The following is a 23,242-nucleotide window of genomic DNA, read 5'->3' on the forward strand; positions in this document are numbered from 1 at the left end:
AATCCTCATCATTCGGTACACAAATCTGACCGTGAAAACAAAGTACCCCATCATTGTTTATCCCAAAATTAGAAGTGTCACCATTCTCAACCTGACAGAAACGCAACTCAAGAGACTTATCCCCCATCTGTTTACTTCTGATCTGCTTGATCCATATCAGTTTCACCTGAAGTTCAACCAACAGACTCCCATCGTCGAATAGGCTATGTCGAGTGAACATTACTATCAAATCGGTCATAGCCCTACATCTCAACGTATCAGCCACCATGTTAACCTTGCCAGGATGGTACTCAATGGTACAATCATAATCCTTAAGCAGCTCAACCCATCTACGCTGCCTAAGATTCAACTCCTTCTGAGTGAGGAGATACTTGAGGCTTTTGTGATCAGTGTAGATGATACACTTCTCATTATATAGATAATGCCTCCAGATTTTCAGTGCAAAAACCACTGCGGCCAACTCCAAATCATACGTTGGGTAATTTGCCTCATGTGTCTTCAGCTGACGAGATACATACACAACCACCTTACCTTCCTATATTAATACATAAGCCAAATCAACGTGTGATGCATCACTATAAACGGTGAACTCCTTTCCAGACTCCGGTTGTATCAGAACATGGGCCTCAGTTAGTACAGTCTTGAGCTTTTCAAAGCTCTCTTACTGCACATCACTCTATACAAAAGAAACTCTCTTACACAAAAGCTTAGTCAACGGAGTTATGATCAAGGAGAACCCTTCTACAAAATACCGATAATAACCCGTCAACCCTAGAAAGCTACGGATCTCAGACACATTCTTCAGTTGTTTGTAATTCAACACCGCCTCAATCTTACGAGGATCGACTCGTATCCCCTCAGCAGAAACTACATGTCCCAAAATGTTACTTCTCGAAGCCAGAACTTACACTTGCTGAACTTCGCATATAGTTGTTTCTCACGAAGAGTTTGTAGTTAACATGTAACTTTTTCAAGAGTTTAAGAAATTTACCAAATTACTCATTGGTATGGTCTTTCTTCGTTGCATTGGGATATGACACACGAGGTTTATATTCTTTGCTTACCAGTTTCTGTTCACTGTGGCTAACCTCAACCTTACCTTTACTTACGACAATTTCTTGCCTCGGTTCTGGTTCATGTTCTACTAACCCTTTATTCATCTCTTACAGTGATTACATGAAGTTGTTCTCTTGGGTTAGTATCGATATTACTTAGCAAGCTACCTTGTGGTCTTTCTAAAATCATCTTAGCCAACTAGCCTATTTGATTCTCGATCCCTTGAATTGACGCTTGCTGATTTTTAGGTGTTGTTTCAGTGTTTTAGAAGTGAGTTTTTGACACCGAAATAAACTTTTTCAACTTCTTCTCAAGGTTCAGTTTCTTTTCCTGCTGGTAAGGTGGTTGTTGAAAGCCTGCAGGAGGTTGTGGTCTCTGGTTTCCTTGACCACCCCAAGAGAAGTTGGGATGGTTCCTCTAACCTACATTGTAAGTATTACTATAGAGATTATTCTGAGGTCTAGAATTGTTACCTATATAGTTGACTTGTTCGTTCGTTGTGCTAGGGTTGTAGGCTAAGTATTCTGGATTATTCATCCCTCCTTCATTTGTATCACACTGTATCACCAGATGTATCTACGTAGTACCATATAAACCATCAATTTTCTTACTTAAAAGCTCTACCTGGTTTGTTAACATGGTGACCGCGTCTACGTTAAAAACATTAACTGTTTTTTATGGCTTTGTTCTTATGACTTGCCACTGATACTTATTCAGTGACATCTTCTCTATAAATTCATAAGCCTCATCAGGTGTTTTATTATTCAGAGTCCCACCGGCAGATGTATCGATCAATTATTTAGTTGAGGGCTTCAAACCGTTGTAAAAAATTTTAACCTGTAGCCATAGAGGTAACCCATGGTGAGGGCACCTTCTCAATAAGTCCTTATACCTCTCCCATGCATCATATAGGGTTTCTAAATCCATTTGTACAAAGGAGGAGATATCATTCCTTAGCTTGGCTATCTTGGCCGGTGGAAAGTACTTCAACAAGAATTTTTTCGTCATTTGTTCTCATTTAGTAATAGATCCTCATGGTAGGGAGTTCAACTACTGTTTAGTTTTATTTCTTAATAAGAACAGAAACAACCGTAGCCAAATGGCATTATCAGAAACGCCATTTATCTTGAAAGTGTAGCAGAATTCTAAGAAATTAGCCAAATAAGTATTTGGGTTTTTGTCCTGCAAACCATCAAACTGAACAAACTGTTGAATCATTTGAATAGTGTTAGGTTTCAGTTTAAAATTATTTATAGCAACAGCAGGTCTAACAATACTCGATTCAGTCCAGTTAAATTGGGTTTGGCATAATCGTACATAGTACGAGAAGCAGAATTCAGATTTATAGGATTTACAGCAACCACAGGAGGTAGCTGATTATTATGATTTTCTGTCATCTCCTCAGTATTAATAATACTATCATCTTGCTCTTCTATTCTTTTTCGACTTTGCTTTGCTTCTCTACGATTTCTACGAGCTGTACTTTCGATCTTACTGTCAAATACTAGAGGTCCTGACGGGTTTCTTCTAGTCATAAACTAAAGGAACCTGCTAGAAGCAAATAAAAGAAAAGTTAGTAAATTAAAGTAAAAACAAAAATAAAATGCAATAAAAATAAAAAATGGCTAAAGTAATAAAAATTAAGTGTTCCTAATATTTTAGCCCCTAGTAACAGCACCAAAAACTTGATGATGTCACGAACTAACTAAAATACGACAAAGGGAAGCTCACCTATCGAATGGTAGTATAACTACAGTGAGTCGAGAATATCATATCCACAAGGACTAAAAGTACTAGTAATTACTATCTTTTTATTATCTAGCCTATAAATTGAAGGATTTGTTTTAAAATCTAATTTTAACTAAACTAATTACTAAGCGACAGAGAGCGAATTGGAAAAATAATCGAAGAAAACTTATAAGAAAGACAATACCTAGGAAAGAATCCACCTAGACTTCACTTATTATTCTAAATCTAAATTAAATGATTTATTCATTTGACTTGATCCGTAGAAGTCCCTAAATTACATTAATATCTCTTTTGAGCGTAAAAATAACTGACTCTAGGTTAATTAATTAAAAATCTCTTTCTAATTAAAACCCGTATCGTGCATTAACTCGATCTATGGATTCCCTTATAAGATTTGACTCTAATCCGGTAGATTTATGTCGTCCTATTTCTAGGATTGCATGCAACTCCACTCAATTATGCCAGATCTACTCTTAAACAGGGACTTTTACTCCACTGAATAAACAAATCAATCATGAATTAATATCCTGAAAACATTAAACATGAAGATAAGTAAACATAATTGAGATCAAGAATAAATATTTATCATGTAATTCAGAAAAATCAAATAATAAGATCTGTCATAAGTTTCATCTTCCCTAGGTATTTAGGGAATTTAGTTCATACTTGGAAAGGAAAACATCTCAAAAATAGGAAAACAACAAAACATAAAGAAACCCAAAAACTTCTAAGAAATTGAATGGAGATCTCCAGTCTTGAAGGAGATCCTGCTTCTAAGTTGAGTCCGTCGGCATTCTTTGAGTCTTTTCTGCGTTCTACTCTGCGTGTCCCCTTTAGGTCCTCTTCTAGTGTGTATTTATAGATTTTAGAATGCTCAGAAACCCTAAAAATTAAGTTTTTCAGCGTAACAGGGAAGCAATGTGTGAAATCGGCACGGACTGGTACATGAGCGTGTGGCCAGCCCGTGTGGCTCACAGGGGCGTGTAGCCAGCCCGTGTGGAAATGCCCAGGCCGTGTGGTCCTAGAAATAGTTCTTTTTGCCTGATTTTGGCTCATTTTTCGCTCTTTTTGCTCCCTTATGCTCACCTAAGTATAGAAACATGAATTTAAAATATTAGGAGCATCAAATTCACTAATTCATATAATAAATCATCCAAAATTGTAATCAAGAATGGGATTAAAAACATGTTTCTTTTATGGCTTATCAAAGTAAAAGATGTTACATATATGACATGAGATTAATTGAATTGTTTGGAATTGATAATGTGAAATGAATCATTATATAGATTAAGAATCGAACCAACCGGTAAATAACCGAGGAAAAGGAAATATTGTGGATTAATCCTTGATCTTTCTTCTATTGTTGTTTTCACTTGGTAAGTTCATACGGTATAATTATGTGATTATATATATATTTTGTGATTGAATTGCAAATTGATTATGTTTGAATGTATATTTGAAATGGTTACATAATAGTATAAAAAGGTGAGAAATGGATTGAATTGTAAAGTATAGTCCTGATATGTTAATAGAGCCGGATGAATGTAAGATTGTTACAATTGACATGCCAATAGGGTTGATATCGCGCTAGTGTGGGATATGTGTAAAAGATGATGTGGAGCAAAAAATTTAGCGGAGATATCAAAATTTATGTTGAAATCTTGTATTTGTTATGGATTACCAAGCTTTGTCTCTACGAAAACCTTGATGTGGTGTAGTTATTGCTCTATTGAGATGTTTGGTATGGTGGAGGGATGATATATTACATGATACGATATTATGCCTACAGGCTTTGCACTACGATGCCTCGATGTGGTGTAGTTAATTCTTTATTGAGCTATTTGGTGTGGTGTAGTTACCTGAGTATTTGTATCTTATTATTTTAGTTCATTGGAATCATTGTTTAAAATGGTATATGATTGAGAATATGTATTGATATGATCAATTTGTTAATATGATTCATGTTATATATCTCCTATTGAATGATATGAAAATGTATCGTATTGAATAAATGAGAGATTTTACGATTGATACATGAAATGCTCACCTTGTTGTTGTAAATGTCTTGATAGAAAATTGTATTATAAATTAGTTATATTTGTTTACTTAATTGTGAATTGAGGTAAAAATATTGTTTAAATACCTATGAACTTACTAAGTATGTTAATGCTTACCCCGTTTCATTTTTTGTTTCATGTAGTTGTATCTTCTCGGAACTTGGCTATCGGATCACTTCCAAGGCTCACACTATCCAGCGTCATTTTCAGTAGACTTTTGTTTCATTTTGGCCCGATTATAAGTAGCATGTAATAGGGGTAAATTTTTTTTATGTGTTTAAGATTTAAACTTTTGAACTTGCTCATTTTGATATATTATAAGTGTAATGTGGAAGAATGGTGATGTTTTTTTGGTTAGTTGAATATTGTTTATGCATATATGCCTTAGTTGTTGAACATACTTTTATTGATGTGTTATAATACATCTTGAAATGGATTGGCATGATGAATGTATAGATAAATGATGTTGTCGTGTGAATAAGTTGAATGATCTGAAATTCTTGGTTTGTGATGCTGTCATTAAGGCATATTGGTTAGTTATTTAGGATATGTTTGTATGGCATGTTTTGAATTGGTACATGACTTATATATATATATATGAAACATTTGTTTAAGTGAAAAAATTATAGTTAGTATAGAAATGGAAGTACCTTGAGCATGTTTGAACTATGGTTCTTGTAGGGTTTAAAGTGGTATTGATGCTAGACTAATGTATTTTGGGTTACTTAAGACATGGTACTTTAATTTGAGCATGAATTGTGATTTTAAACTTATAACTTTTTGACTAGCTAGGAAAAAACATCGATATTAAGGATCAAGGTATAGATAATTTTCTCCCAAAATCGATACCTACAAAAAGGTACCGATAAAATGATTTTGATTCAAAACTTCCAAATTTAGCATCGATACTCATAATAAGTATCGATAATTCTTTCTAAAATATCGATACCTAAAATTGGTAGATTGTCAAAATGGTATTGATAATGTTTTTTGTATTAATACTTGTTGCAAAAATATCGATAATTATTTCCTCAATTTTGATACCTATTTTAAAGTTTTGAAATTTTTTAGATTGGTCCACATTTATGCTTGTATCTAAATGATTGTAGTTAAAAGTTTAATTTAGTCTCGTATTTATAAATAATTATTAATTTGTATATAAAGGCAATGATTTGAGATTGAAATTTGTTTCTGAATGTTCTGGTATGTGTAGTAACATCTCGTAGCTCAGATCCGACAACCAAGTTAAATGAAAAGTGTTACATTTATTGATATCAGAGCTACGATTTAGTAGATTCTAAGACTAAACGTAGTGTGTTTGGAGTCTAAAAATTACATGCCACTTATAACTTGTGATAGTGTGATGCTTTTGATCCAATTTGACCTTGTTTCCTTATAGATATAAAGATGTAGGTTGAATCTAACTGTGTTGTTACCAATGAAGTCGAAAGTAATGTCTCGGCTCTTAAACAATGAGCAAGTCATAGTTTGTCAGTTCTGCAGATGTCCGAGAATGAGGCGAAAAATGTCTTTTTTAGAGTAATAGGTCAATGGTTCAATGAATTCTTGCAAGCCAATCCTATGGCTCCACAACCTCCACCCCTAGTAAGCCTACCTCGGTACCCCCTAGTCCTCAAAGCTTGAACCATATACTTGTGCATCGACCTCCGATCGACAAACTTTGAAAATGTGGGGCCGAAGTGTTCAGAGGCAAGACAAATGAGAATCTTGCTAGAACTGAATTCTAGTTAGAAAATACTTAGAGGGTATTTGATGAAATGGCATGTTCACTTGACGACTATTTCAAATGTGTTGTATAACTGTTGAAAGACGAGGCGTGCTAATGGTGACATACATTGTTAGCTATCATACCAAAAGACAGAGTTAATTGGGAATGTTTCCGAGTTGAATTTCAAAAGAAATATGTTAGTAAATGGTACCTGGACAAGAAAAAGAAAGAGTTTCTTGAGCTGAAACAGGGAAACAAGTCTGTAACAGAATATGAACGAGAGTCTATACAGCTTAGTAAATATGCTTGCGAGATTGTACCAACCGAAGAAGAAATGTGTGTTTGTTTTGAAGACGAACTGAATGATGAAATTAAAATGTTGGTTGGAGCAATGGAAATATGGGAATTTGTGGTTTTGTCTGATCAGGCGCAAAAAATAGAAGAGATCTATAACAGTAAGATAAAAAGTTGAAATGAAATTTCGTGACTCTGGTAAATGAAATTAAATTCTCACGAAGTAGAGGTCATACCTTAGAAAGAGCTCTCCAGATAAATGAGTATCTACCTTGTGTAATACTTTCTGGCATCCTTTTTTTGATACCATACTTACACTGAAGAACACATACCCATAAAGTACCATCCTTTGAGGTTAAAGCATACACTATTTCATAAAAAAAGAGATATTTTGATCCCCCAAATGAAAAAGCCCAAGGCCTTCACAAGTGTGAGGTTGACAAACAGAGTCCTGGTTAATTAAAGCTATCTTTTTTGAACCATTCAAGGAACCCCAAAACGAACTGCCTGACCAAACCTTCAATCTCCGCACAAATTCCTTTACGGATCAGCATGGATTGCATAAAATAGTTTGGGATAGACAAGAGCATAGACTGTGCCAAAGTAACTCAACCTACAATAAATTGTTGTCTGGCATTCCAATTGAATAATCTGTTACGTACCTTTTCTACCACAAACCTTAATGTAATATTAGTAACCCATTCATGAAATAAAGGCACTCTTAGATATGTACCAGATTTTGCACCCTTTGAAAACTAAGGAAGTCGCTTATTCTATCTTCCATGGCCTCATCCACCCTACGAGAAAAGTAAATATTTGTCTTCCGAGTGTTAACCCGATGCCCCGAGAGGTCACAGAAATTATCAAGTGTCTCCTTAAGAATATGAGCTTATTGTATATCTGCTTTAGCAAAAATAACTAGATCATCTACAAAAAAAAGAAAACAAATAAGATAAGTTTGGACCTGACCTAGAAAAACGTAAAGGGCACCACCTACCATTAGAGATAGTTGAATGGATATCGTGACCTAACCACTCCATGTATAAAACAATTAGATACGACGATAAAGGATATTCTCATCGAATCCCTCTAACTAGCTTAAATTTTTGAATAAAGACTCCATTCCACCACACCTGTATATAGAGGTGTGCATGGGCCGGGTGGCCCGGCCCGGCCCGAAGGTCCTCCCGAAAAATGTGAGGGTTTGAGTAAAAATATAGGCCCGAAAAATGGGCTTGGACAAAAAAGAGGCCCGTTTAGAAAATGGGCCGGGCCTCGGGTAAGATTTTTTGGCCCGGGCCCTGCCCGGCCCGGCCCAATTTTAATATTAAATTATTTTTTTAAAAAATTATTTTTAATTTTAAGTAACTTTAGTATTTTACTTTACTCTTTTTGTTGTTTTTAATGTTATTTTAATATTGTAAAATTTTTGTTATTAATATAATTTAGTTCTTAATTTAATTTAATTTGTTTCAATTTTTCAATTTTAATATAATTACTTTTTATTTTATTTTTAATTTATGTATTATTTTAAGAATTATTTTAGTCTTATTTTTTATTTATTTTTTGTTTTAATATTTGTTTTTATGTTTTAAATGTATTTGATTTATTATATTTTAAAGTTTTTTATTTAATAAAAAAAGCAAAAAAAAATTAATATGGCTGGGCCTTGGCCGGACAAGGCTCGGGCCTACCATTTTTTTCTCGGGCCGGACTTGGACAAATTTTTAAGCCCATATTTCGAGCCAGGCCGGACCCGAACCTTAAAAACGGGCTGAAATTTTTTTATGGGCCCAACCCAAACCCAGCCTGGGTCATGCACACCTTTACCTGTATAGTAAAACCCATTACGAGAAACATAATAACCCTCCAAAGTTTGGAATACCCGCAACCTATAAAAAAAGCGGTAATAAAATCTCACTAAATACTATCATATGCCTTTTTTAAATCTATTTTAACCGTGATCCACCTCTTTATATTTTTCATCGAGGGAATAACGTCTGATATGCACGTCTGATATGCATAACTTTATTGAAAACATAATTTAATCAAATAAATTTAATTGTGATAAATATTATAATTTTAAAATTAAAATTGACTAAATTAAATTGCATAACTGAATCCACGTCTTATAATCTTAAAGAAAGAGAGAGATGATAATGTTTCAAATCATTTACCTTTTGCCTTCTCAGTTGTTTGCTTTATCGTGATCTGTGCATGCCTTGTTCAATTAAACATATTTATTCTCTTTTTTCAGCCAAAGGAAACACTGGTATTTTTTTTAGTTTATAGTGTATCTTCTTTTACAAGGTTGTCTTTTTCTTTTTTCTTTTCCTTTTTTTCCAAAGGGTTTAGTTTCAGTAGTAAACAGCAAAATTTAGGATCCATGAAATGGAGTTCCAGCTTATGATGCAAGACAAGGCATTTAGCTGTAAAGTTCCACGGTTGCCCACACGCCCCCTGTGTCTGTGTGGTTCTCTCTTTTTTTATCTGTTCATAAGATTTTAAATTTTAATCTCTGATTAGAATAAATACTATTATGCTTTTCATTTTAAAATTTTGATTTTGGTGGATTTTTCGTGTTGTGAGGGGCAAAGCATTTATTAAAGACCCCAATTCAAGAGTTGGGGTCTTCCCCTTTCTCTCTCAGTCATGGCACCTGCCAAGCTTTCTGGGTTTTGTAAACAAGGAAATGACTGGTAAGCTCCAACACTTGTTCTATCTCTCCAATCTATCTTTGTAATTGAACTTCTTTTACAATTCCTTGCTCTTTTTTCTTATCTGGGTTGTCTTATTTTCGTTCAAATTTGAGACTGAATTTGAAGTACTACTGCTTTATTTTTCATCTAATTTCATGAATGCATAAAAAAAGCTAAACCTCTGTGCGGCTTGATCAAGTTTTGCTTCTTCTTTTCTAGTTTTGGGTTTATAGAAGAAAGACAAAAGGGTCTATTTTGGCAGCTATAAGCAAAATTATTCACTTACAATGGAGTTAATGTGGTATGTTTTGTGATTTGGTTTTTATGGGTACAGGCTTTATAACGCAAGGCTGCCAAGTGATATAACCATTATTGTGGATGGTGTAAAATTTCATCTTCATAAGGTAAGTCAAAATTTTCGTTTTCATTGAGCACTTGGATAGTTGCATTAGCCTTCATGCATGCTTGCTCTTCTGAGTCTTACTCTTACACCTGAAACAATTCGACCTAAGAATTGAATAGCTATGACCAACTTGTTATGTTAAGCTTTATGATCATATTTTCTGTAACAGCTTGGTCTTTTCCTATTGTTCTGGTAAATGCAATTGTCATAAACTTGTGTTTTCCCCTTTGTACTGTACCTTAAGGTAAGACCAACATGGTGATGTTATGCAATAAAATGTCATGCTTTATGATCATATTTTACTGCAGTTTCCTCTCATGTCGAAATGTGGAAAGGTTGCTTGCATGTTGGAAGAAATGCAAAGTATCCATGATAGGACTTTTACCACAAAGCTTGAAGAATTCCCTGGTGGCTCCGACACTTTCTTGTTTGCAGCAAAATTCTGCTATGGAATTCAGGTGGAATTTACAGCTAGAAATATAATAACAGTGTACTGTGCAGCGGACTACCTTGAGATGACAGATGAGTATGGGGAAGATAATTTACTTTCTAAGGCGGAAAGTTTCTTCCACAAAAATGTACTTCACAACTGGAAGGATTGTGTATTGGCTTTGCAAAGTTGCGAATCATGCATGCCAAGGGCGGAAAAGCTCCACATATTACAGAAATGTCTGAATGCTGTATCTACGATGGTTTGTACAGATCCGAGTTTGTTTGGTTGGCCCATGATGATGTATGGTAGCCTCCAGAGCCCCGGTGGAAGCATTCTATGGAATGGAATAAACACTGGGGCAAAAATCCGAAGCGCAGAATCTGACTGGTGGTTCGAAGACATCTCTTATTTCAGTGTAGGTTTGTTTGAAAGACTTATCAAAACAATGGAAGCAAGGGGTATTAGATCTGAATATCTAGCTGGTGCTGTAATGTACTATGCCAGAAAGTTTCTACCAGGTCTGGGCCGATGGCAGAGTAGACCGAGTAGCAAAGCCAGGACAGTCGCGAGTTTTAGCTTGATTCCTGCTGCTGTTGATCAAAGGGATTTACTGGAAAACATCGAAAAGCTTCTCCCAAAAAAGAAGGGCAAGTCATTCTGCCGTTTTTTACTTGGACTTCTTCGTGTTGCATCAATATTAGGTGTCAATCAGACATGCCTGGATTCTTTGGAGAGGAGAATAGGAATGCAACTCGAACTGGCTAGCCTTGATGGTCTTTTGATTCCTTCTTTCTCGAATTCGGATACTCTATATGATACTGATTGTGTTGAACGGATCATCCATCATTTTTTGTCATCCGAATCAGGGTTAACATTATTTTCCCCACCATCACTAGACCTCTTATCCTCACCATCATTTGAGCCCTTAAGAAAAGTTGCTAGATTAATTGATAATTATCTAGCCGAAGTTGCTTCTGATGTAAATTTGAAACCAGGAAAGATACGTTCCCTCGCAGAGGTCCTTCCAGACTCTTCTAGAACTTTGCACGATGGGCTTTACAGAGCACTTGACATCTATTTCAAGGTTCTTTTTTACTGAACCAACTTTGATTTAAATGGAGTCTTTCCTTTTTGAGATTTTTAACTTCTATTACCATTGTGCAGGCACACCCTTGGCTTTCTGATAGAGAGAAGGAAGTCCTTTGCAACATCATCGACTATGGGAAACTCTCCATCGATGCCTGTGCCCATGCTTCCCAAAACAAAAGATTGCCACTCAGAGTTGTTCTCCAAGTCTTGTTCTTCGAGCAATTGCATTTAAGAGCAGCTTTAGCTGGTTGTCTCAATGTCTTGGAAGCTGAAAGTGCTCCTACGGGTCAGGGGATTGCCCCAACAGAGATAGCTGGTAATGTGACTGCCACTGGTGAAACCAGCCAGCGGATTGTTCAAAGAGATGGATGGGTGACAATTGTACGTGAAAATCAAGTTTTAAAAGTGGATATGGAAAGGATGAGGTCTAGAGTTGGAGAACTTGAAGACAAAGTCAGTAAAATAAAGCTAGAAATGAAAAAAGTGAAAAAATCACGTAACTCACTCAGTTCCCCCTGTATAGTTGCTGGGAAATTCGGATGCAAGCCTCTTTCAAAATCCTCAGATTCTCAAACGGATGTTGTTGGCAGCACAGGACTAACTCCAAGACCATCATTCGAGCAACCACATTCTTCCCGTCATTCCGGGCATCGAAAAAGTTTATCCTTGTTCCGAGATTTAACACTTGGAAGCTAACATCATCTTTTCAACATACAAACAGCAGGTGGGTGCTCTTTCAAAAGTCACTCCCTAACAAAAGATTTTCTTGTGTTGTACATGAAATAGTAAAAAAAGGGGTTCATATCACCTATAGTTTTGGTGTTTACACTTTGAAATCTTCACCATTCATGATTTTTATTTTGGGATCATTAAGGTTTGATGTGGAGGGGCATAATTTTCATGAATGGTCAAGATTTCATGTGATCTGTAGGTGATATGAAGCTTTAATAGCTTTGTTTGAGTCCATTAAATTGGATAGGTATATTCATTTAGGATGTTGAAAATTCACAGGCTTGAAAGTTAATAGGTGTAGCCCTACATTTTCTGTATTGGTGCCATTATAGAAGTAAATATGATTCCATTGGTTTACATGTATAGCTCTGTAAATCTAAGTTATAGGTTTGCTTTTTTGGCCAGTGTTGTAACTTATTTAAATATTCAGTGTATACACACATGTATAAGGATGTTTGAATAAATGTTTGTGAAAACCTTGAATCATTCTCTATCTGAAAACGTTTACTTTTCAATTTCGATTTGAACTCTGAAAATCGAACTCAAACACTATTTTGTCCAAATTGATGATTTACAAAAACAGCAAAATCTTTATTGACTTACAAATTAGAAATTGTCTAAATTACTTTTATATTTTAAATATGACATCTCAATTCAACGCCGTCGCTTTGGCCGAGTGGTTAAGGCGTGTGCCTGCTAAGTACATGGGTTTCACCCGCGAGAGTTCGAATCTCTCAGGCGACGATTTAAATTTTAAAATTTTTTCCACTATCAGATTTTTATTTTTTTGCCACGTCGATACCTTCCTCTACCCGCGTAGTACTTGATCAGAACTCCAATCACTCCGGGGAAGCCCTGTCTCGTTTCGAAGTTCAAAATCAAACACAAATGTCAATTCCAAGGCCCGCTTTATTGTTCTTTACTTTCTTTTACTCCCCCCAATTTTTGCTTCGCTGCCGTCTTTCAACTCTATATCTCCGGTCTCCGTGTTGGAAATGTCAATTTCATCAGCCCCAAGCTTCAACGTCTCAACTTTCTCCAATGGCGGAGCTAACTGTACAACTACGAATAAGGTGATAGGGACTAGAGCTTTCGCTTGTCTTAAATATATTAATAGCATCGAATCTCGTTTGAAATTAACTTCACCGGTATTAGTTCATACGCTCGTTTTAACTTTCACGAACCGCGACCTTTCGGTTCGCTGCGTTAGGCCGGATTCTACGGGGAACACTATTAGTGGTTCACTGGAAGGGGAAAAAGGTAATTTTGATGATGAATCTAGGGTTTTAGAGATTGGAAGCGGTGATCGACAGATAGATGACTTCGGCGGCGGCGGAGATAATGGAGGCGGTGGTTCATTCGGTGGCGGCGATGGCGGTGAAGGTGACAGTGAAGATGAAAGAGAGTTTGGGCCAATATTGAAGTTTGAGGATGTGATGAAGGAAGTGGAAGCTAGAGGAGTGGAGCTGCCTCCAGACATGATGGAAGCTGCGAAAAGGAATGGAATCCGGAAATTGTTCCTTCTTCGTTACTTGGATTTGCAGGTCGGATTATAAAGCTTTTACTTTTACTCTTTTTTTGTTGTTGCTTTTGTTTGATTGATGAGAAAATGGAGGGAAAATAAACTGAAATAAAAGTGTGAATCTTCATTTTTAAGGAATTTGCTTACACAAGCAACTAATAGAGAAATTTGCTTCATTTGATATTGAGTAATAGTACAATTTCTTATCATGGTGTTTAATCAGGAATAACTGTATTTTAGGGTCAAAAAGTACTTTAAATTTTTGTTTAGGTCAATTGAATACTAATGCACATTAAGGATAAAAAATGGCTTAGATTGGGTTGGTTCTTGTTAGTTTCCTCTGTTTTACTTTTACATTTGCAGCAGTTAATTGTTTTTATCATTTTTTTTATGAGTAGGCTATCTTATGCTCTCACTTTTCTTTTACCTTGTTGACAGGAATCAGTTTGGCCACTTGGCTTTTTAATAAAATACTGCTCTATGCTCCGGAACCGAATGCTAGCTGATGCTTCATTTCTTTTCAAAGTTGGAACCGAGGTTTGTTGAGTGTCATTTTTATATTTATTCGCAGGGTTAGCTAAACGTTAATGTTTTCTGAAAGTTTTTCATAACCATGTTAAGGCATTATGAATGTACTACCAAGTGACTATTTACATTAACCATATACCTTGGTGCCTGTCTCCTCATTATGCTGTGACTAGCATGATAAGCCTAACTGTAGTTTAGGGGCATGTAGTTGTGGTTGGTGCTTCAGTTTTCCACTTTTGATTTTTTTCTTTTGATGACATGATGCAGATAGTAATTGATTCTGGCTGCGCAACATATGCGGAAATGAAGAAAAGGGGAAAGGATTTTTGGGCAGAGTTTGAGTTGTACTTTGCCGATCTTTTGGTCGGTATAGTGGTTGACATTGCTTTGGTTAGTATGTTAGCACCATATGCTCGTTTTGGTCAACCATCCGCATCCAGAGGATTATTTGGTAGCTTCCAGCGTGCTGCTTCTGTTCTTCCTAGCAGGTTATTATAACATAACAACAGCTTTTGTCTTATGAAATTCTGAGCTCCTAGTTTCATGTTTGAATTTTATGTATTCCTTTGAGTTTGTTCATTGGTAGATACTCTCGCTGTTTGATAGTACAGTAGATTTCATGCTAGAGATATTTGTTCTTTAGGTAAAACAAAAAATTTTAATTTTGCTCTTTTCTTGCTTTATGTGTTTTTCTTGCCTCCTATCTAGTTCCAACTTTATATTTTACTCAGATTTAAATAATTTTTAAGACAATGTCAACTGTTCTGCTATTGCAGTGTTTTTGAAGCTGAAAGACCAGGATGTAAATTCTCAGTGAAACAACGGATTGCAACATATTTTTATAAGGTACCCAGAGCTGAGTAATCAATGAATTATATGGAATGTTGAAGCAGGGAGGTGATATTGCTTCATGTTCTGATTAAATGATGATGTCTCATTTAGTTAGCCCTTAGAGAATTGTTGTAGAGTATCATTTTCTTGCAGCGTCATAGCTCTTTGCATTTCCTCATACGGTTCCACTGCCAGTGTCTTCTGCTGTTAATGTAACATTTTTTTCCTCTTCAAAAAAAAGGAAAAGAAAAGAAGGATCAAGAACATTTTCTGTTTTTAGCTTATTTGTTGGCTTATTTTGGATCCAGGGTGTTTTGTATGGCTCAGTAGGGTTCGGCTGTGGTATTGTTGGCCAAGGCATTGCAAATCTGGTAATGACTGCCAAAAGGTACAGTTTTCTCATTGATACTTGTACCTTTTCATGGTTCACCGGTTATACTCAAGACTGTCTTGGCGTTTTTTCCTGCCCAAATTTCAATGTTTTTTCCTTCAATAATTTGGGTTTACAATGGAGTATGTAGGCAATCTAATTGCCTATTCCACTTCTTAGTCCCATCTTTCATCTTGGAATGATTTGAGTTGAGGTGCTTTATCTGAAAGCATTTATAGTATTGACTGTTTTTGTCATTTCCTGTTGAGGTATTTCTCACTTGTATAACTCTTCTAAATGATCAGGAGCATAAGGAAATCAGATGAGGACATTCCTATCCCACCTCTTCTAAAAAGTGCTGCTCTTTGGGGTATGTTTAAGCCTATTAAGATTCCGACTTTTAACTTCAGTCTCGTACTTCTTAATCGTTCTTTACTCCTGACGACCATTTCATTCAGTGCTCGAAGTAGTTGGAGCCTTGAATGCTATTTAAATAACTGAAAATCGGTTTTTATCTCGATCCTGCTTAACGGTTTGCCATCTTTATCAGGTGTTTTCCTCGCTCTATCTTCCAACACCCGTTATCAAATTATTAATGGATTAGAGCGTCTGGTAGAAGCATCACCAGTGGCGAAGCAGGTTCCACCAGTTGCAATGGCCTTCACGGTAGGTGTGCGGTTTGCCAATAATATATATGGTGGTATGCAATTTGTAGATTGGGCCAAATGGAGTGGAGTGCAATAGAGCAAAGCATATCCATCTTTCTGCCAGATCGGAAGACCCACCACCAGCCAGTGTGGCCATGACAATCACAAAAATGACACCCAGAGATAGGAACAAAATTAAAGAATTAGATACATAGGGGTGGTTGAATGATTTTTTCCATTAAGAGAAGCTTTCTTTTCTTCATCTTCATCAGGCTTTCTATCATGACAAGCCATTTGCATGGATTACGAAAATTCCGTGTTTTAGGTCAGTATTGCTGTTCATGTGGAGTTTTCTTTTTTTAGAAAATTCCCCTCTTAATACTTGGACTTATAAATTTTTTTAACTGGGTTTTTCTGAATAAATTAAAATATAAACTAAATATGTGTTGGATATATCAGTTTTTTTTTTCAAGTTACAGGCATAGGGAAAATTACTTGTTCAATTTTGATGCAGTTGACAAAACGGTTATTCTAGTTTTAATTCGATCACTCAACTTTTGAAAAATAACAAGATAGTGATTTTAACCATTTTTTGTCACAAACATAACGGAAAAGTGACATGGCATTTAACGAAGTCCTTGTTGTCATTAATCGGCTAGTTGGATGGTTAGCATCAATTTAAACAACCCAATTTATCACCAATTTAGGGTTTAAGCAATAGAAGAAGAGAAAAAGAAGAATAGGAGGAGAAGAAATGGAGTTGTTGACCTTGTGACCCGATTCAAATTCCTTCCAAAGGATTGGGCTTACCTCACCTCAACCTTAGTTTTCACTTGTTGGCATTTGGTTGTCCCTTTGGAATAACCGCTTCCTTTGTTCTGAAAATCATGAGTTCAATTGATTGTTTGGTTTGTCTGTATGTTCTCCTTGTTTTGCTTCTGATTTTGTTTTATGCAACTTGATAATGTTGGTAATGGAGTTTCTCCTCTTTTGTTATTCTTCTTTTAATTTTGTTTTACTTCTGATTTTGTTTGGATGCTACCTTTTTGTTTATATCATATCATATCTCAAACTTGATAAGTTGCTTCGGAAGATTTTCCTCTTATCGATTTGGTTGTGAGTACTGATAGTTTGACCCCAAATTTCCTTCAATCCCATTTCAATCTGGTTTTTTTTAAATTAATGACTTGGGGCAGCAGAAAAAGACAGTCGGATCCCAACTGTGGTGGCTCCTCCATTAGGGGTTGAAAAAGAAAAAAAAGATAGGGTGGTGGTTTGAAGGTCAACGATGGTGACGCCAAAGATGGTTGTGGCAGAGGCGTCGACGGTAAGATTCTTGGGATAGAGAGGAAGAAGTATAAACATATTGGGCCATTTACGCAAAAAGTAAAAAAAAATATTGGGTCATTTATTAAAAAAACAGTCACTCAACTTTGGCTCGTCCAACATGGCAAGTTAACTGGCCATGTTAGCTAGATAACTGGTCACGTCACCTGTCCAGTCAGGTCTATAACGGAAAGTGTTAATGGGTGATTAATTTGTCACTTTTCGATATCATTAGTAACTGTTTTGTTATTTTTCGAAAGTTGAGTGACTGAATTGAAACCAAAATGACTGTTTTGTTAGCTGTATCAAAGTTGAATAACTATTGATGTAATTTACCCTTACAAATAATACATTCAAACTATAATTAAGATCATATATATAAGATATAAGGTAAACTATACAAATAGTCATTTAACTATGCTTGTGTTCTTATTTTGGTTATCCAATTTTAAAAATTTTCAATTTAGTCTTGTTTTAGTCACCTGCAATTTAATGGAAAGCTTTTTTCTAACTGGTATGATAACACATTCAGACTTTAATATTTACCTATTCTATCAATTTGATCCTAGTTCTAAATAATTTAATAAATTTAACTGCACATTTACAAATTTTATCAAGTTCATCCTTGAATTTCCTAATCAAAACTTTTAACTTTTACAGTACATTTGGTTCACTGTAATGGAATAAGGCTGTAATTGAATAGAGTTATAATGGAATAGAGCTGTAATGGAATAGAGTTGTAATCAGTAATTCAACTGTTTGGTTGAATGAAATGGAATAGAACTGTAATAGTATTCTTGTGTTTGGTTGAATGGAATAATGTTGTAATAGCATAAGGAAAAAAATTAAAATGACCAGAATACCCTTAGCAAAAACTTTTTTAGTTGATGATTATTGTTATTAAATTTTAATAAAATTACTATTAAAAATAATTTAATAAAAATAATAAATAATTTAACCATATTTTAACATAATTATTATTAAATATAACTTAATAAAATAATATATAATTTAATAAAATTCTTAATATAATTATTATTATATAAATTAAAAAATCATAACTATTATTATGTTTTTATCCGTTTTTTGTGTCGTTTGTATTTCAATTATTTTTCCTATCCTCCCTTAACTATGTGTCATTTGATTAGCATTCATATTGTTGCAAGAGTAAGAGAATGTAAATTGTCTAGATGAATTGCATAGAGTGTGTTTATCTTTGTATTTAATAGTGAAAAAAGATTATGAATTCCACAATATCTATTCACATAATTTATTACTGATAAATCCCAACCAAAATAACTAAAATTGAAATTCAGCAACAACATGGAGGCCATGACAGTTTTGGTCAAATAGTCATAGCCCAAATACAAAATACAAAATAATACTAATTATCACCATAGGATCTTTAGCAGCTGAAAGATCATTAGCTACTGGACCTTTTTGCTTAGCTAAACTTCTATAATTTGCAATTAGGCCAGAATGCCTCCTGCGTGTAGGATCTGCTGAAGATCAACCAGAAGGTCTCGTCTCTTCACCTGTGGAAAATTTACCATATCATCATGTTACTCCAGATAGACCATGGGGCATTATCTAAAAATACTATGTGACTGAATATAATAATCAAGTAAAAAAATAAACTATTGCAATAAATGACCAGACAAAATCAGGAGCAAGAAAAATAGAACATGCCTAACTGACTATCAACAATTGCACCTGCAGGAGGTAAGTCAGAGCTAGTTCCAGCACCAGGGCCCTGGAAAACATTTAAAAATGCAACATACAATCAATAAAAACTAGTCAAAGGTGGTGCAAAGTGGATTATTACCCTTAGAGCTCTCTTATTCAGCTTGTTCATTATAGAAAATTGTTTGAGCCTAGCTTTCACAGTCTCACCCAACAGAACGATGCTTTCTTGGCATTTTGTAGCCATGGATGTTTTGCATACAATAGTTGGGATGATTTTTCATGCATAGAAAATATATATCAACATAAATAAAGCATGAAACATTTACAGAAGGTTACCAAGCACTTCCTGTACTGTAAGATGCTGCTTTGGACCAGGATTAAGCATTTCTTTACAAGGTCCTTTGCATTGTCCGAAACCTTAGGCCATGGTTCCCTCCTAAAGTTAATAGCAGAGTGAATAATTGCTTGTGTCACCCCCTGCTCAGTCTCTGTATGCAAACACAACTAGCCAGTTTAGACATAAGAATACCTCTAAAATGGCATGAAATTCTTCCTTAGCTATTCCAATTCTATCAGTGTCACTTGAATCAACAACATAAATTATTGCTTGTGTATTTGGGAAATAGCATCTCCAATATGGCCTATAAAAGATGCAGACTAAAATCATCACAAAGAAAGCAAATTGGAGATGAAAAATTCCGAAAAACAAAACTCCTTACTATGTAAATAAATGAAAAATGATGAATCTTCTTTTATCTCACCTTATTGTCCAGCTAAAGAGCAGCCAGAAAAACCCACAAGATATCCCCATATCAGAATTAAATAAATAGAGGAAGCAAAGTAAATTAGAGGTTGCATCTCCATTAGTTAGAAGACACACCACAACAGTTAAAGCTACTTTAACAAATCAATTGAAAATCTCATCTGTACCAAAAGTATTGGGATGTTTCCTTGAGAACACATAGCTTAAAAACAAGTACCTAATGCTTGTCTGACCACTTGCAAAAAACAAAACTACATTTGATTTAAACTAGAACAAAGAGTTAAATGAATGTTACCACTTTATAATATCTCACTGCTGATAAGAAAAATGGAGCTACATGTTTAAACTCAACAATTGAAACAATTTCTCTGTAAATTCAAGCCACAAAAGTTTTTGTTGATATAATCTTATACAATTCAAACTGTAACTAAAATTCCCAAAGGCCTTGTGGCAAATGCCAAAGCAAGCAGGCCAACCAGATAAATATAGGATCAAAAATGAAATTCAATGATTCAATTTTAAGTAAAAGGATTAAGGCAAATTCCAGTGATTCGATAAATTAAATTGAACTCCATTTGTATAAACTACATTAGCCGCTATTTCAGATTTGTTAACATTAACTTATCTAAATCCCATACTTGAAACTTGATATTGTTGTATTGTACAGTCTCTACATTAAACCCAATCACTGCAAAAAAAGAGTTCAAAAAAATGGCGCATCGAAGCTGTCAGTCATTTAGAAAAAAATAATGAAGACCCAAAAAAAGAATGATAAAAAAGAATTGAGAGAGTAGCCGGCAAAGGCAAACCTACTTGGAATTGTAGAGACTACCTCACCCATCTGCAGCCGATCTGTTGGAAGATGATCAAAATAATAATTAAAAAAAATAGAATATGGTCCTAACCTGAGAGGGAGAAGGCGTCGATGGAGCTTCAGACGTGAGAAAGGGAAAAGTTAGTGAAGAGGTTGGAAGGAAATGGGAAAAGGAACGAAAAAAAAAAAAGAGGTTTCAAAGGTGAGGAAGGGAGGAGGGTAAAGTTGAAACTGAGATGTGAGAAATGGCTATTCTGTGGGCAGCATGCTGAATGCTATTCAGCGTGTTTAGAGGAATAGAAGAGGGATTGAATGAGGCCGTAATAGGCATTACAGCCAACCAAACATTGGTTTGGTGGTGGGCTCATTGAATTGGGCTGTGATCTATTCCTCTTACACCCAACTAAACATAATGTTAACTTTTAAAACAGGGTATTTCACGTTTATAATTTTGTAAAACTCAAAAAAAAAGTAAAAATAAACTTATCTCAACTAACGACTCGTTTTCGAGTCAATTCCTGATATCAATCAGGTTACTTTAATTTTCTTTTTTAAAAATATAATATTTTATAATAGAGAAAATAAAAAATCTTTTGAAAAAACACTTTAAATATACTTTTATTATTAATAGTACGTTATTTCCACATAGGTATAATACTCGAAATTAGTTATTAAAATTAAAAATTAAATCCAAAATTAAAAAATATGATTTTGAAAATTCCAATTCTTCATTCAATAATTATATAATAAAAATTATAAACATTTAATTTTTCATAAGACAAAATATGGAAGAGTTGGGATTAGTTTTTAGGGTTCTTTCTCTCCTTTGAGAGTTTTTCCTCTGCTACTATAGCTCGTTTTCCTCTGCTTATGTAGCACGTTTTCTAGGTTTTGTTATTCTTTTTTTTATTGGTGGTCTGGGTGTTGTGAGGGTTTTGGGTTCTGAGATGGCTGATGTGAAAGGGGATTTTCAAGGGCTGTCGCTGGAAGATGTTGAAGAAGAGGAAGTTGTCAAATTAGAAAAACCAATCTCTAGTACTGGAGAATCGCTAGAGAATTACCTTGTCAGAACATTTCTAGCATCGAACGTGGTTATTTTCCGTCTATGAAAGCCACTTTGGCAAATGTTTGGCATCCTATAGGAGGGATCACGATTTCTGATCTATCTTATGGGAGATTTTTGTATAGACTGTTTCATAAGGTAGATGTTGATCGTATAAAAGTGAGAGGACCAAGGAATTTCAATTCACATCTTCTGATTCTGCGAAGGTTACATGATGAAGATGATCCTAAGACTATCCCATTAAACACTGTTGATTTCTGGGTTTTAGTTGAAGAACTTCGTCATTGATTTACTTCAGAAGTGGTGGCTAGACAAATGGGGAATTTCATTAGGCAGCTTATCCATTATGATTGTAAAGCTATTACTCTCAGCTATACCGAGGTTTTAAAGGTAAGGGTTAGGGTAGATGTGGAGAAACCGCTAAAACGAAAAAAGAAAATAGTTCTGCCAAATGGAACGATAAGATATGTGAAATTTGCTTATGAAAAGTTAACTCTATTTTCTTTCCTTTGTGGAAAATTAGGCCACAGAGAGAGCTTTTCTCCATTACGTGTTTTGTAGAATGATCAGGAGCTTTATTTTGGCTGGGATATTTCTTTGAAGGTTTCTTTTAAGCGTGCGGTGGCCCCGTGCAACAGGTGGTTGAGGGAGGAGGGTGGTGGTGCACTGGGAGTAGAATGGAGGAATTTTAGGGGGAACACCCTTGTCATAGGAAATATGGGGGCGAGATTGGTGCGACCTAGTAATGGGCAATTAAGGGCGAATCTTGGGTGAATAAATGAGGAAAATTTGAATCCAAATGTTTTGCCTATGGGATATGGTCAGAATAGGGGGTTAATTCGGAAGAATAACATGGATTTGGTTATAACGCAAGATGAGCCATCAACTGGGCTTTCGAGTGGTGATTTTGATGATATTATGGAGGAAGATGATCCAATGGTTAATGGGGAAAGCTTGAAGCGGCCTCGCCTTCATTTGGCTAATAGTGAAGGAAATAATAATAGAAATAGTGATGAATACCAAAATGAAATATCGACAGGCCTCGCTCAGCATGTCAGCCTTGAGTAATGAGGCTTGTTAGCTGGAACGTCCGGGGCTTGGGTAACCCTGGGACGGTTCGTCGTCTTCGGCACATGCTGAATGACATTAACCCCTCTATAATTTTTCTGGTGGAAACGAAATTACAGAGTAGGTGGATAAAAGGTGTTCAGAGATCATGTGGTTATTTGAATGGTATTGATGTGTCTTCGGTAGGGAGTAGTGGGGGGCTCTCCCTGGGATGGAAATCGGGTATTTCTATTACTTTAAGGTCATTTTCTAATAGTCATTTTGATGTTCTGATTAATGAAGATACTAATGGAACGTGTTGGTAATGCACTGGTTTCTATGGAGCGCCGCAAGAAACTCACAGGGAAGATTCAGGGAAACTGTTGCGGCAATTAAATGGTTAT

At 35.4% G+C, this 23,242-nt stretch overlaps 2 protein-coding genes, 1 long non-coding RNA gene and 2 other non-coding genes across 7 annotated transcripts; 4 read left to right on the forward strand and 1 right to left on the reverse strand.

Annotated features, from left to right (window-relative positions):
* Positions 1-1,909: 1,909 nt before the first annotated feature.
* On the forward strand, positions 1,910-2,016 carry LOC121207251 (small nucleolar RNA R71). The gene has a single exon (XR_005902343.1). It is a non-coding gene; the product is annotated as a small nucleolar RNA R71 (small nucleolar RNA).
* Positions 2,017-9,018: 7,002 nt separating this feature from the next.
* LOC107889043 (BTB/POZ domain-containing protein At3g44820) lies at positions 9,019-12,727 on the forward strand. Its single transcript, XM_041076423.1, has 4 exons — positions 9,019-9,584; positions 9,919-9,988; positions 10,296-11,504; positions 11,585-12,727. The coding sequence occupies exons 1-4, from the start codon at positions 9,538-9,540 to the stop codon at positions 12,203-12,205; spliced, it is 1,947 nt and encodes a 648-aa protein (XP_040932357.1). The 5' UTR covers positions 9,019-9,537; the 3' UTR covers positions 12,206-12,727.
* Positions 12,728-12,903: 176 nt separating this feature from the next.
* Positions 12,904-12,985, forward strand: TRNAS-GCU (transfer RNA serine (anticodon GCU)). Its single transcript has one exon. It is a non-coding gene; the product is annotated as a tRNA-Ser (tRNA).
* A 113-nt stretch (positions 12,986-13,098) lies between these two features.
* Positions 13,099-16,579, forward strand: LOC107889042 (protein RETICULATA-RELATED 1, chloroplastic). 2 transcript variants are annotated; one of them, XM_016813341.2, is made up of 8 exons: positions 13,142-13,314; positions 13,452-13,785; positions 14,202-14,300; positions 14,559-14,779; positions 15,068-15,137; positions 15,431-15,510; positions 15,798-15,862; positions 16,043-16,579. In XM_016813341.2, exons 1-8 carry the CDS (start codon positions 13,283-13,285, stop codon positions 16,234-16,236), a joined length of 1,095 nt encoding a protein of 364 aa, XP_016668830.1. In that variant the 5' UTR covers positions 13,142-13,282; the 3' UTR covers positions 16,237-16,579. The 2 variants fall into 2 exon arrangements, with proteins under 2 accessions (XP_016668829.1, XP_016668830.1); XM_016813340.2 differs by having other exon boundaries at positions 13,099-13,785.
* Positions 16,580-18,656: 2,077 nt separating this feature from the next.
* On the reverse strand, positions 18,657-21,027 carry LOC107897567 (uncharacterized). 2 transcript variants are annotated; one of them, XR_005901104.1, is made up of 4 exons: positions 20,728-21,027; positions 19,488-20,602; positions 19,179-19,218; positions 18,657-19,000 (listed from the first exon to the last, which is right to left on the reverse strand). It is a non-coding gene; the product is annotated as an uncharacterized lncRNA (long non-coding RNA). The 2 variants fall into 2 exon arrangements; XR_005901105.1 differs by lacking the exon at positions 18,657-19,000 and having other exon boundaries at positions 19,151-19,218.
* Positions 21,028-23,242: the final 2,215 nt, after the last annotated feature.

This window comes from Gossypium hirsutum, chromosome A09 (assembly GCF_007990345.1).
Source record: "Gossypium hirsutum isolate 1008001.06 chromosome A09, Gossypium_hirsutum_v2.1, whole genome shotgun sequence".
Classification (NCBI taxonomy): Eukaryota; Viridiplantae; Streptophyta; class Magnoliopsida; order Malvales; family Malvaceae; genus Gossypium; species Gossypium hirsutum.

What these genes read in the sequence shown, in the direction of transcription:
- LOC107889043 (XM_041076423.1), top strand. Translation starts at nt 9,538, where the DNA reads ATGGCACCTGCCAAGCTTTCTGGGTTTTGTAAACAAGGAAATGACTG. An exon ending in TGTAAACAAGGAAATGACTG is followed by an intron (nt 9,585 to 9,918) that starts GTAAGCTCCAAC and finishes TTATGGGTACAG; the next exon opens with GCTTTATAACGCAAGGCTGC. An exon ending in CACTTGACATCTATTTCAAG is followed by an intron (nt 11,505 to 11,584) that starts GTTCTTTTTTAC and finishes ACCATTGTGCAG; the next exon opens with GCACACCCTTGGCTTTCTGA.
- LOC107889042 (XM_016813340.2), top strand. Translation starts at nt 13,237, where the DNA reads ATGTCAATTTCATCAGCCCCAAGCTTCAACGTCTCAACTTTCTCCAAT. An exon ending in CTGGTAATGACTGCCAAAAG is followed by an intron (nt 15,511 to 15,797) that starts GTACAGTTTTCT and finishes CTAAATGATCAG; the next exon opens with GAGCATAAGGAAATCAGATG. An exon ending in AAAAAGTGCTGCTCTTTGGG is followed by an intron (nt 15,863 to 16,042) that starts GTATGTTTAAGC and finishes CATCTTTATCAG; the next exon opens with GTGTTTTCCTCGCTCTATCT.